Below are 14,077 nucleotides of genomic sequence, written 5' to 3' on the forward strand. Positions count from 1 at the left end.
CTGCCCCTTGCTTTAGTTTGTTTAGCCCATGTCTGTTTTCCCAACCATTTTCATCATGAGTTGAAGCATTGTGGGGATGGGATATGGAAAGTATGAGCAGATGCCAACATTCAATCTTAGATTTCGCAGGCTTCAAAACTATGAACCAAAGTATCTACTTTTTTCATAAACCTCCTCGCCTCAGTTATTATGTTATAGCAACACAGAAGATTAAGTCTCTAGCTCTTGACTCTTTACCTCTTTTCATAGTTCTTTTCATTGCCTACTTTGGCATCGACTTCTTGATTTTCTGCCTTCCTCCCCCACTAGACTGCAATACTCATGAAATCAGGAACATTGTCATTTTGTTCCCATAGTAGATGTTCAATTAGTATTTCTCAACCAAAAGAGTGATACATTATTTCCCAATAACCTGATTAGCAAACAGAATTTTTTTTTCTGGCAGGAGCACACAGCCATGGTCCCCCAGGGAGTAGATACCGTTTCTGTCTGGCCGTAGAATTCTCGGATGTCCAGGCCTGTCTTGGCTTTCCAGTCCTCCAGAGTCTCTGAGAGAAGGCTCTCACCTCCAGTGAAGCAACTATGCAGATGTGGGAACTTGTAACTAAAGAAGAGATTTTATTTTCCCTCAGTGTTGTTGAAAATGAAGTCTACCCAGGCTTGGAACTGAGTTCTGCTATGTGATGACCCTGGGTTTATATAGGTTCAGTGTGTCCAGATAAATACGCATAGGGATGGGTGTAGATGCTCCTACCAGTCCCCAAATGTCCATCACCTGGAAAGATCCTGTTGCAGCAACATCCGGTAGATGAGGGGGGCACCCACCATGCTGTTGATGGGATAGCTGGACAGCACCTGCAGGGAGAGAACCTTCTGAGACACTGCTCGCTAGAGCAGCTGACAAACTCAGCAAGGCAAGTATCACTGTGACAGTCACGACTCCTCAAGTTGTAGTGCTACAGACTGAGATCCTAGATGGTCTGTTGTGTTCGTTTCAGACTTAACAAGCCTCATGATTCTCATCCATGCTCACAACACCACAGAGGAATGAATGCAGACAGAAAGAGGTACAAGATTTATTTGGAATACTTTTGTCAAAGCCTGAGTGGCTCTTGCCATTCAGTTTAAGACTCACCTTTGCAACCTCAAACCTATCTCACCAAAGGATGTGTAAAAGCGTCTCTCTGCTCTCCAGGGGAATAGACCAGATATGGGGTAAAAGGACCAGGGAAAGAACTCCCTGACCCCGACTTGACCCAGAGACCAGGGACAAAGAAAACTACCCTGACTCTAACTTGACCCCAAGTTGGAGACCAGGGTTGTATTGGCTGGTTTTGTGTGTCAACTTGACACAAACTAGGGTCATCAGAAAGGAAGGAGCCTCAGCTGAGGAAATGCCTCCATGAAATCCAACTGTAAGGCATTTTCTCAGTTGGTGATCAATGAAGGAGGACCCAGTCTGTGGTGGGTAACATCATCCCTGTACTGGGGGTTCTGGGTTTCATAAGGAAGCAGGCTGAGCAAGTCAGGAGAAGCAAGCCAGTAAGTAGAACCCCTTCCATGGCCTCCGCATCAGTTCCTGCCTTCAGGTTCCTACCCTGTTTGAGTTCCTGTCCTGACTTCCTTCAGTGATGAATAGCAATGCTGAAGTGTGGGCCAATTAACCCCTTCCTCTCCAACTTGATTTTTGGTCATGGTGTTTTGTCACAACAATAGAAACCCTAATTAAGACAAGGGCCAAGGGGAAAATAAAACCAACCCCTGAGCCTGTCCCAAGATCAGGCTACAGAATCCCATCCATCCCTTAGCACAACATCCTACCAATCTCCAAGCAAGAAATCCCTCTAATCCCTGAGCTTCAAGATCAGGCCACAGAATCCCACCAATCCCTGAGCTTGCCCCAAGATCAGGCCTCCTAATCCCTCCAATCCCACGTCACCCTGGAAATTTCCACCCTCCAAGAAACTATATAAACTCTGTCTTCTTCTCACCTAAGCAGAGGCAGCCATCCTCTTGGGATTTTCCCTCCCAATAAATCCCTTGTGTGAGGTTTGTTGTGTGGTGTGGCTTTGTGGTATTCCTTGGCTCCCAACTGCCAGGATACCTTTCCCTTCAGAGATGCAACACTTGCATTGGGAAAGTCCCCCCACCCTGCAGAGCACTTACACCCGATGCTGCAGCAAATGAGTTATATGAACTTGGCTCAGTGTCTTGACCTGCTGGAACTAGGTTTGTTATAGGCTATTTCCATGAAACTAATAGTGAGAGATTACAGCGGTCAAAAGTGGCTGAAAGCATTCTACAGCAGTGTCCAAGGGAGGCCAGGAGCCGCATGCTAACTCTGCCCTGTCCTTCCTCCTGAAGTCCCCATAATGATCTCATGCAGCATGGTCTGTGATCCTGTGTATGAACCTGAGCTCTGCAGCGTTAAGTGGCTCGCAAGCAGCTGGAGGAGTCGGCGTTTGCTGCAGGGATGCAATGCTGTTTCCCTCACCATGTTAGCTTTGTGCAGAAATAAACAGTGATCCAAGTGAATGTTTTGAAAAAAAGAACATTTGAGTATTACCCAATAGCTTCCTCTACGTGTAACTGATGACTCTGTCTAGTTCTGTAGTATATTTTTGCCATCAAAATGAAAGCACATTTATTGCTTGTTACTATGCGGTGACATAGAAGATTTACTTGATGACTACCTCAGACTCTACAGGGAAAGCAATCTTATTTGCTCTTTAGAATTCCCAAACTGGACAGAAACAAAGCACCCATCTGTAATATGATGGGAAAGAAATGGTGACACATTCTTAGAATGGAATACTATAGGACAATTTAAAAGAACAAACCAGACATAGGCAAAAATATGGATTAACCCCTCACACAGAAATTTGCTGAGTGGAATAAACTAGACACAAAAGATAATACATTCTACACTCACATTGGTGAGAGAAGAGAGAGAGGGAGAGAGAGGGAGAGAGAGAGAGAGAGAGAGAGAGAGAGAGAGAGAGAGAGAGAGAGAGAGAGAGGTGAAATTTAAGCCTGTAGAAATCAAAAGAGTTATTGACTTTTGAGGTGAGGGTGTGGCCAGGGGAGGTATGGCAACATTTGAGGCTTCCATCTGGTGATGGTTACATAGGTGTCTGATATGAGTCATACATCCATATGCTGGATGGAGCCCTAGGCTGGATCTCTAGGTCTCATGTGACTGGATTTGAAGATAATGATGCCAAGTACTGAAAAACCTGTACCAATGGCACATTAGTGTTAGAACAAAAGGATGAGATTCTCTCTCTTCCTTCTTCCCTCCTTCCCATCTCTCCCTCCTCTGAGGCTATAGCAAGAAGGTGATCTCCTACAAGTCAGCATGAGGTCCTTCATTAAGCAGGCAATTCCTCCAGCACCTTGATCATCTTTGAATCCATGCTTCAGAAGCATGGGAAGCATCAGCTGTGAGAGCCTCCCAGTCTGCAGAATTTCTGGGTAGTAGCCTAAGCTGACCAAGGCAGTGTGTGACCCAAGTGAATTCTTTCCAAACTGTACATTAGAATAGTGGCATCCCATACCTTTTAACCATCATCTTGTGTTACACTGCAAAGGAAGAAGGAAATAGGACACACACACACTCATACATAGACACATGCACGTACACAGACACCCATGCATACATGCACGTATACACACTTGTGGTGAGGGAGATGGTATTACCTCTCATATCTTTGTCTGAGATATGACAGCAGAAGTGCCTCTTAGTTGAGAGAACAACCACCTAGTCCCCCTATCTCTTGAACACATGCCACTCATCAAAGCCTATGTCCATCTCTGTCCCTAGACCATGAACTTTGTTAAGTGGGTGCAAACTTGCATCTTGCTTCCTGCTGTCCATTGCTCATTCATATGGCTGGGATTTTAACAGTTTTTTTTTATGAATTGAAATCAACTGCCATGACCTGGAGTGTGTAGACCCGAGCTTACTCTGACTAACCAATGTGGATGGTTCTCTCTTACCTTTAGAACAGTCTGTGCATCAAACTTTGGCAAAAAATAGATAAACGTGCATGCTCCCAGTGTCCAGGGTTCCAGAAATGCAGCTATAATGTTCACTATCCAACCCGTGTCTGAGATGGTCCATACTGTGTCAGAGACATCCATGCCTGTCCAGGAGCTGAGAACACAGAACACAGGCACACAGAGCTGAGTGCACATGGATGGATGTGGTCCTTGAGGGGCCGTGGGAGGGAAGGGTGAGGTGTGGGCATGTCGTGTGTGTGAAGGGGTGGCAGTGCTTTTGAAAGTGTGACCCTAGAAGACACAATTTAGCAGATAACTGGGTTTTGCTCTTACTTTATTTCCAATACTAGGACAGTGACTGACATGTGAAACCACCCAGGAAAAGCTTACTAACAAAAGGCATCAAAGTAAACAATCGTGTGTGTGTGTGTCTACACATGTGTGTCCAGGCATAGACATGTGTGGAGTGTGCAGATATCTTTATCCATTACTTTCCAACTTAGTTGTTAAAAGTGTCTCTCACTGACCCTGGAGCTTACTGATTGGCTAGACTGGCTGACCAATGAGCTTCAGAGAGCGCCTGCTGGCTCTGCTCCTCCAGTGCTGGGGTGACATATATACACCACCACACTTGGCTTTTTATGTGGGTGCTGGGGGATCCTCACACTTATGCAAGCGCTTTGCCCACAAAGCCATCTCCTCAGCCTCCAAGTCAACATGCTAACAGTCTTGCCATGTCCAAAGCTTGGCTGAGTAGGCCTTTTTGGCCTTTGGTTCTCTTTGCTCCAAGCGTCATGGACTGCCCAAGCACAGCTGCAGTTTTCCTTGTACAGGAAAAAGCTTATTTCCTTTCTCTCTTCAGGGCAAAATAAGAGGCATCAAACTGGGGTTAAAGCAAAGATGTTGTAGGATAGACAGGAAGAACTTCTTGCAGCTGGGAGTGTGCTATGGGATTCCTCTCTGAATGCTGTGATTTTGCTTTATTACCATTGGTTAATGAACAAATCTGTTTCAGCCAATAGCTTAGCAGAGCAAAGTCAGGTGGGAAACTAGTGCGCAGTCTCCGCCTACACATACTGAAGACGATAGATCTCTTTAGGAAAGTAAGTGTATTGGAACTGATTTGGGATGGCAGGAGTGAAAAGTAATGCCTTAGTTTTAAAAGTAATTTCAAAATTGTACTTTAGTCCAGCTCATGTATTAAGTTATTTTGTGTGCAATTCTGTGCATGTGAAGGCAGTGTGTGTTCAAGGGAAGAGAGCACACACACACGTGTGTGTGTATGTCTGTTGAGGCCAGAGGTGAACATCAGGTGCTGTCCTCAGATACTGTCTGCCTTGATTTTTGAGACGGGGTCTTTCACTGCCTGCCTTGGGGTTTTTCAATCCAGCTAAACTTGCCAGCCTGTGAGTCTCAGGAGCTCACCAATTGCCACCTCCAAAATTTAGCATTACAAATTCAGGTCACCAAACTCTACTGTTTAAATTTTTTAAAAGCATAAATGTCCTACCTCCAAGCCAACAGTATCAGCAAACTAAATTAGTTTAAATTAGGAGTGTGGAGTACAGCCTCGGAAAACCCTTGTCTCACAAGCTTGGGGACTTGAGTGTGGCAGGTCACCAAACTCTATTCTTTAAATGTGGATTCTGGGGACCATACTCAAGCACCCTTGCTTGTGTGACAAGGCTTTTATGAGGCTGTACTCCGCACTTATAATTTTATAAGTTTTTTAACATTAAATATTTCCAATTCTGATAATAGCATGATCATTGCAGGAAGAACCTATGGAGAAAGAGCACAGAGGTCTTCAGTTATTAGTTCATGAAGACCTTGGCACTGTACCCTCTGGTTCCACAGGTCATGTTTACCCAGTAATGAAATTGGTGCTGGCTTGAAGCTTGTGTTCTAGAAACTCCGATAACTCTGTTTACTTCATTCCTCTGATGATACTTTTCATAGAAATCAATTTGAAAAGTAATTTGTGGTTGACAAAAAAAAGATGTCCTCCTGGAATCTGGGTATCATTAAAGCAAACCGCCAGGAACCCAAAGATAGGGCAGAGAGTGTCTGGGAAGAGGATGCCTGCGTCTGTTGCTATTTTTCGCCCTACTAGTGTGGTTTGAAGCAAGGAAGAGGTCTTGAGACCTTGTGTTGTCTGAAACAGAGACACCACTCTGGAGAGTTCCCAGTATTTAAGCCTTGCCCTTTTAGCCTCCCTTCTCAAGTTGTCTTTCTAGAAGTCTCCAGGGCAAATCGGACCTGACTTCAGTATCATCACCCTGAGTCTATAGAGGGAAAGGCTCAGCTTACTCAGCGTCTATCTTGGCCTTGATGCCCAGGCTGGAATGGGAGTGCTCCGCCATCTTGGGAGGGCCACTGGTTCCACTAGTGAAGTAGATGGCAGCTGGTTCATGGCTTCCAGTCTCCACACAGCGATGAGTGCTGGATGCATCCCTACAAGACAAGAAAGTCAGTGTCTCAGAGCTGCCTGGATTCTGGGACTCAGCATCCCTCACTAGCCCCCAGGCTGACAAGGGCAAGTCAGAGGGCTTGTCTCTGAAAGGAAGATCTCGAGTGGTAAAATTCCTGCATCCTGGAGTGAGTCAGGCTTAGCATTTGGTTAACTATGTAAGTATGAACAAGCTACTTTACTTCTGTGTCTCTCACTTGCAACATCTGTGAAATGGGCACAACACAACCTATCCCAGAGAATTTAGTGGGAAAATTAACTCTACAACAAAGAGAGAGAGCGAACATACTTAGCTGGGACTGAATGTTATATGAATTGTCCTTGGCCCCAGCACGATGTCAGAAGCACAAAAGGTGAGCAGTTAGTTTTCCAAGAGCTTAAAAAAATTTATTTTATATCTATGAGTGTTTTGCCTGCATATATATGCATGACATGTATATGTTTCGTGTGGAGGTCAGACAAGGACATTGTACTCCCTGAAACTAGAGCTATTGATAGTTGTAAATTGCCATGTAGGTGCTGGGAATCAAACCCAGGTCCTCTGGAAGAGCAGTCAATCTATTCAGCATCCTACATGGTTTCTTGACACCCACTTTTATTCTCTGTAATAACTCACAAGACTTTTAGAATCTTGAATTTGAATCTTTCAAAACTGTGTTTATTTTATTGTCGATTTTCATGGGCATTATTTTAAAGATTAAGGCAGTAGAAAGGAAAAAAAAACAACTTTATGGTCTCCCCGATGTTTCCTAAGGCACATGTTTCTAATGGAAGGATCTTAGACATGCGGCAAGAACCCCATTTATTCAGCTGGTCTTGCTATGAAATTCTGGAAAGATCATTATTCTGGAAGGACCACTATTCCGGAAGGACCACTATTCTAGAAGGACCACTACTCTGGAAGGACCACTATTCCAGAAGGACCACTATTCCAGAAGGACCACTATCCTGGAAACTATATCTAGGGATATGGAATGTGGGAAGAAGAAACTGGAAGTCAGTGCACCAGGCATCTCTTCGATACTGCCTCTCATTTGTTCTGTGACTGTGGTGAATGGTTCTGGATGCCTTTCAGCCCCATGCAGATCAATAGCATGTTGTTTCTAGCATGTGCAAGTGATTCACCTTAATGCTATTTGTGTGTGTGTATGTACCTGTGTAATGTATGCATGTATATGTGCCTAGGTAGTGTATTTGTGTGTGCATGCATGTTTATATTATATATATGTGCCTGTGCAGTGTGTGTGTGTGTATGTGTGTGTGGTGTATTCATGTGAGTGTGTGATAAGCAAACATCTGTATGTGAACATTCAAAGACCAAAGCAGAGTGTCAGGTGGCTCCCTTTACTGCTTTCCGTGATATTTCCTTGAACTCTCAGTGAACCAGAATCTTAGCTTTTTGACTAGGCGAAGCTGACCTGTGAACTCTTGGGATCTGCTTGTCCTCACCTCCTAATGCAAGAGTTCCAGGCATGTGCAGTCATGCTGGCATTTTACATGAGTGCTGGGGATTTGAACTCAGGTCCTCATACTTGTACTACGAGTGCTCTTACCCATTGAGCCATGTGCTCAACCCTCGGTCTCCCGGGGTTCTCTTTTTAAAAATGTGTCCATGGCATGGGCTTCAAGGGTACAAGACGAAAGTGAGTGGTAGACAATGGCCCTTACAACCATCAACACATGAAGTTGAAAGTATTTGCCAATCCCTTGTTAGAAAATCCTGGGGGCACTCTATCTTCTTATCAGAAGGTTTCTGCATATCCAGCCCCACCCACCTTAGGGATGATTAAACACTTGTATCTGCTTTTCTTTCTTCACGGTCTCACTCTCCTTAGCCTTGATTTCCACTTTGGATGAGAACCTGGCTAAGGCAGGAGATACTCACTTCAGCAGTGCCTTGAAGTTCAGCCATCCTTCTCGCCTTTTTTCAGACACCAGCAACTTGATTTTCAGAAAAGGGCAGTCAGGGGTCACTGTGTCCACTTCCTGGGCCACTTCATCGCCAACCACAATGGCCCTGGCATTGGATGACTGCAACCTATAGAGTATGTCCGTGGATTTCATCTGGATGGTTCCAGGCATGAAGACAAGGCCTGGCGAAGACAAAGAGTTTAAAGGAATTGTCTTCTTCCACAGAGAAGGGCTGTGAACATCCACGGGGGCCGGCAGGGAAGGGCAGGTGGGATGTGAGGGGCAATAGGGAGGAAGGACAGCGTGTTCTATTTGGGGGAGAGGAAGCTGCATTTCTCTGCCTTCCATTTCCTTTACAAGAGAGGGTGCCCAGCCTGTGTGGGCAGTTACTAACCAGTCCGTATGCAGCCCAGGGTTACCAGCCACCACTCTGGGACTTGGGAAAGTACCACCGCCACTCGGTCCCCACGCTGTAGGCCACAGGCCCCTGAGAGGACATTGGCTGCCTGTTGGCTGAGTTCACTCAGTTCTCGGAAGTTCCACTTCAGCTCTTCCCCGCTGCCACTCACCCACCACAGGGCTGGGCGGGGAGGTCTCTTGCCAGTCTGACAAAAGAGAAGACACCCGTGGGGACACAGCAAAGAGAACAAATTGCAAGTGTAGGGGTAGGCTTGTTGATCCGAGGACATCCACACACTATTGCAAAGTGTTGAAAACCTTCAAAAATTTGATTTAAGGGAGGGTTAGGTCTAGCAACACTATATTAAAACGGGGACTTTCAATCTGCATGCTTTAAAAACAACAATTAAAATCCAATCTATATTATTGTGATAGATAATTTTGATTGCTAGCTGGATTGGCTTGAGGAGGCCTAAGAGATGAGCAGAGTGCACCTCTGAGGTGTACCTGATGTGAGCCACAGGGATTATACAGTCAGAGCACACAGACATAGACAGAGCCACAGGGCTATGATCTGGTGGAGAACTCGATTTGCAAAGCATCGGGACCACTCGTCTTTTGCATAGTCACTGTCAGTTCTGTAGGAATCTGGTGAAATCATGACGTTTCTCCTTTCCATAATGGGATTCATCCCAAAATATCCCAACAGTGTATAAATCATTCTTTTAAACCTGACTTTTCCTGTACTGGCAACTGTATGCCTTTCTTCACACCACAGGGCCCTAGTATGAAAGCATTCACACAGCCAAACCTTTGTTCTCATAGTCAAATCCACATAAAGCTAGACCCTCACAATTATCCTTATTGACAGGACTATTTGACAGGAAAGGAGCCCTAAGCAGGAGGCACTGAGCAGAGAGACAGTGTGTCTAATCTAACTGATAAACAGGTCTAGGTGGCCCTGAATTATCTAGCAGTCAACTCAGGAGAGTGTAACCTGCTGTCCTTTGTTCTACCCTAACAAGCTAGTAACATTCTGTACTAACTTTCACCTTTAATTTGACACAAGGTCTTAGTCTAGGAAATTAACTCTTTGTACCTTTACCCCTAAGATAAACAATAAAAAACCTTGGGCCCTTAAAGCAGCCCCAGAGAAAGAAATTCCTTCTCACCTGGGTACCAGCGGATACAGCACCAGGATGCTTAGCCTGGGGGCACAAGCTCCATCCTAATCCTCTCACAGCCAGACCCCCTTCTGACACATAAGGTGCCTGCCTTGTCAGTCTTTTATCCATCCTGGTAGCCCTAAGAAATGCATGCTTGATATCACTGCTATTTACCAGAAAGTTGTTAACTGTCTGTGTGGGTATACAAACTGGAAACCTTGTGGGATAGGAAGAACAATGAAGAACAAGGAGGATCATCAAAAGGGAAACATCAAGAGAACATTAGAGAGAACATAGGAAGAATAAATGGGATATGATGAAAAGATTTATGTGGTCTAATTTCTTTCGTTCACTCTCAGACCTTATTAGTTACATTTTTGCCTGCTCTAGCAATCCTGAATCCTGAGAGGTTTCGTGGGGGCTTAACCCCAGTATAAACCTTGATGTATGCCTGGGCATTTCCAGAGATGATCGGATGGTGTGGGCTCTGATCTAATCAATGGATTAATGGCTTGATGGGTTCATAATGCGGCCCTGGGGGATCGTGAAAAGCAAGAGGAGGGTCTTAGGTAGAGGAAGTGATTTGGGAGGCATCCTTGCAGGTGGATCTTCCCTCCAACCCTTCTCGAATTCTTGCCATCAGATTCAGTATTTCCCCCTTGATTTTTATTAGTTTCCAGTTTTCTGGTTTATGTAACTATTTCTTTCATGGATTTCAAATTGAAAACTGTAATAGAAAGACTTTTCCTCAGTAGTCCTAGGAGAAATAACTTTAAAAAAATCAAGAAGCTAGCTGAGGAGATCACTCACTCAGGAAAGTGCTGGCCATGGAAACTTTAGAACCTGAGTTCCACCCCCAGAACACACATTAACCAGAACCAGTCCTGGTGACACACACACGCTTGCCATTCATGCACTGGGGAAGTAGAGTCAGGCAGGTGCCTGAGGCTTGCTGTCCAGTCAGTCTAAAGTTCTTGATGAGCTCCTGGTCATTGAAAGACCTTGTCTCAAAAACCAGAGTGGTGGGGCTGAGGGAGGGCAACTGAGGTTGACCTCTGGCCTCCACGTGCACTAGCACAGATCAGCATGTACACACACATACTTTAGTCCATGCAAGCACACCTACAGGCATAGAAAAGACACTTGTTTGTGTTGTTAACATCACCCTTGTCACACAGTTCTTCCTCTGCATCTAAACACTCTTGTGGATGGAAAGGCGAGGCTCAGGGGCCTGGGAAACTAACTAAACAATGAAGTCTAAGTCTGCAAGATGTGCCAGGCATGTATGTGAGTCTTCCACAGGTCAATGCAAGTTGTTACATGTGTGGCGAACAGCTGCTGGTGCTGTAGTTGCCTGCTAGTTGTTCCAGGAGCATCACCGATACACGGAGAAGCTGAGGGCTTCTCAGAGGCACACACATCCTTGAGTTACTCATGCTCCTGTAACTCCTCCCCCACCCCCATAATTAACTGTTACAGGCTCCTTGCTTCATCAGTCTTGATCTGGATCATATCAGCCCTTCCATCTGCCATTACACTGTTTGTCTGGCACGGGCAGCAATAGTCTTCCAGGAAGAGCCACACAACAACCTTCCACCTTGTTCCATCTTTAGCCTAGAGAGTGATGCAATCTCCAGGCGAAGGTCATGTCATGGGGCCAGGACCTCAGAACAGCACTGTCACAGCTGCCTCTGGGCGGTCCTGTTTGATACCCCTGCTGGTTAACTCTGGCCTTTCTCCTTCCTTAGCCCATGTGAGCTGGTCCATCCTCCAGAAATGTATTTGAGGTAAAGGTAGGTGGTGGGCAGGTAGCAAATGAAACTCAGAGATGGACAAGGAACTTGGAAGTGTCTGCCTCCCCTCCCTCTCCATCTCTTCTGCGGAAGCCCTTTATTCCCTGCCGGGTGGGCATCTCACTTGCACACTTGGGCACCAGAGACATGTGACTTAGCTTTTTTAGAAGACTGGCTCAATCTGGAGTTGTTGCTGATTTCCTACTATAATCCGTGCTAATCAGACTGGCCATCACTGATAAACACCTTGGTATTTCTCTTAGCTCTAGGGTTCAGAGGCTTTGATCATTATTGCTTGGACCCATTACTCTGAGCACATGGCGAGGCAGGGCGTCGTGACAGGGAGACAGGGTCTACTCACTTTGTGAGGAGAAGCAGAGACCACAGACTAAGCAAAAACCCTCGGGTTATGTTCCCAGTGACCGAATTCATCTAGTCCCACCATTTAAAGCCATCACCTCCCAAGCTGTTGTCCCCAGCTGGAGACCAAGTGTTTAAACTGAGCCTACTAGGGCACTATACGGTCAGTCCATGACAAGCTCACCCGTCCCATCTGCGCCCCAGCCCACTGTTCTTTATTTCATGCTAGGAAGAAGTCACACTGGAGAGTGTGTTTGGGATTACTAGGTTCTTCACCATGTCCCATGTGCCTTAGACCTTCTTTTAAAAAATATTTGGAGTAGCATGTATTAGTTATACGCGATCGTAAGTTTTATTACATTTTCATGCATGTGCTCAATGCATTTCAATAGTATTCATCCTCCGTCACCTTCCCACCCTTTCCCATGCTTCTTGATTGCCTTCTTTCTCCCAACTGGAGATGGGGATGATGTGTGTGTGTGCGTGTGTGTGTGTGTGTGTGTGTGCGTATTTGTGTGTGTGTCTGTGTGTGTGTGTGTGTGTGTCTGTGTGTGTGTGTGCCTGTGGTTCCCAGGAAGTTTTATTAGTGTTGCTTCTAGCTTTGTTTATAGAAACATGGACACATTTCTAGTGGCTACACTACTGAACAAAATGTCTCTCTATCCCTCTGTAACCTTTAACTGCATATAAATCCTCTGGGAGGGGTGGGGCCCTCTGAGCTCCTCCCTACTCCATGAAATCTAGTACAGGTAATTGTTAGTCACTGTGAGTTCAAGAGTAACAGCCACCTCGTGCCCAGAGATCACATTCCACACCCCCACCTCCTATGTTCCTTCTGCCCCTTCTCCCACAGTACTTCCTGAACCTGCGAGAAGGTGATAGAAATGTCCTATTGATGGAACATTCAATAGTCACTGCTTCTCAGCCCACTGGCCAGCTGTGGGTCTCTGCAGCCACCACTAACAACTGCATACAAAGCTTCTCTGACAGAACCCCAGAACTCTCCTGCCTTTCTTTCTCCCAAGTCGCCCTACACTGCTTCAAAGATGAACATCCTGTTCACAGCTCTTCTCCTGTCTGAGACGTAATAAGCATCCTGCCAGTCCCAACGGAATGAACTGATTAGTGAATGAAATCAACCCAGCTGTGCCGATCTTGCTCCCATTACCTTCTCCATGTTGGCCCAGTGGTCTATCACATCACTAGCGAAGTTGAACTTGGCAGGTACTTCTTCCTGGTTGCCCCACGGTATGGGTGTTAGTTTCTTGCTATTAATTTGGAATGTACGAATGGACATCTGAGTACCCCAAAGGGTACAATATCTTGGAATTTTCCATAGCCAGTGCATGGTTGGAGCTGTGAAGGAAGGAGATGTAGGTGAACTCTTCCCTACTAGACTGTGAGACTTGCCGTCAGCTAGCGAAGAGGGCTGTTTCCACCCGCCAGGGTTGTTTGATTGTATTTGTGAGTGGATTGAACTGACACTGAGTGCCTGGTTTAGACTCCTCTGTGTGCCACTCCCCTACGGCACCGCCCTCCAGATCCTGCCGCAGTGGATGTCCAATCCCAGGTAACATACTATTTTAGCTTAAAGTATGAGTGCTGAATTATTTTGTGGCTCCTTGTAGTTAGGCCCACTCACTGCCAGTGCAGTGTGGAGGGAGAGTCTATAGTCTCCTCATATTGACTTCAGCTTGGTAGTGAGATACGCTCTGGTTAATAGGATGACTATGGGTTGGTCAGATTTGCATTTACAGCCCCACCCTGTGTGTGTGTGTGTGTGCACTGTATGCATGTGCATTTATAGGTGTGCACATGAGCATGCCCGTGAATGCGTGCAGAGGCCAGAGAAAGATACCGAGTAACCTTCTCTATGTCCCCCGTGACAGGGTATCTAATTGTATCTAGAACCTGCCATTTCCCAGGTAGGCTTGCTGGCCAGAATGCTCTAGTGATCCTTTTGCCTCTGATCCCCG

General features: G+C 45.7%; 1 protein-coding gene across 2 annotated transcripts in view; it reads right to left on the minus strand.

Annotated features, from left to right (window-relative positions):
• Positions 1 to 13,457, minus strand: part of LOC130879764 (acyl-coenzyme A synthetase ACSM2, mitochondrial-like) — a 29,971-nt gene extending 16,514 nt beyond the window's left edge. The window contains exons 1-7 of one of the 2 annotated variants that reach the window (XM_057778564.1): positions 13,270 to 13,457; positions 8,778 to 8,988; positions 8,358 to 8,565; positions 6,313 to 6,456; positions 4,000 to 4,156; positions 776 to 855; positions 481 to 604 (exon numbers count right to left, since the gene is read on the minus strand). In XM_057778564.1, coding sequence (XP_057634547.1) covers positions 481 to 604; positions 776 to 855; positions 4,000 to 4,156; positions 6,313 to 6,456; positions 8,358 to 8,565; positions 8,778 to 8,988; positions 13,270 to 13,449 — 1,104 coding nt within the window. In that variant the 5' untranslated portion in view covers positions 13,450 to 13,457. The remainder of the gene's footprint in view (positions 1 to 480; positions 605 to 775; positions 856 to 3,999; positions 4,157 to 6,312; positions 6,457 to 8,357; positions 8,566 to 8,777; positions 8,989 to 13,269) is intronic. The other variant, XM_057778562.1, reaches the window with a different exon arrangement.
• Between the last annotated feature and the right edge of the window lie 620 nt (positions 13,458 to 14,077).

This window comes from Chionomys nivalis, chromosome 8 (assembly GCF_950005125.1).
Source record: "Chionomys nivalis chromosome 8, mChiNiv1.1, whole genome shotgun sequence".
NCBI lineage: Eukaryota > Metazoa > Chordata > Mammalia > Rodentia > Cricetidae > Chionomys > Chionomys nivalis.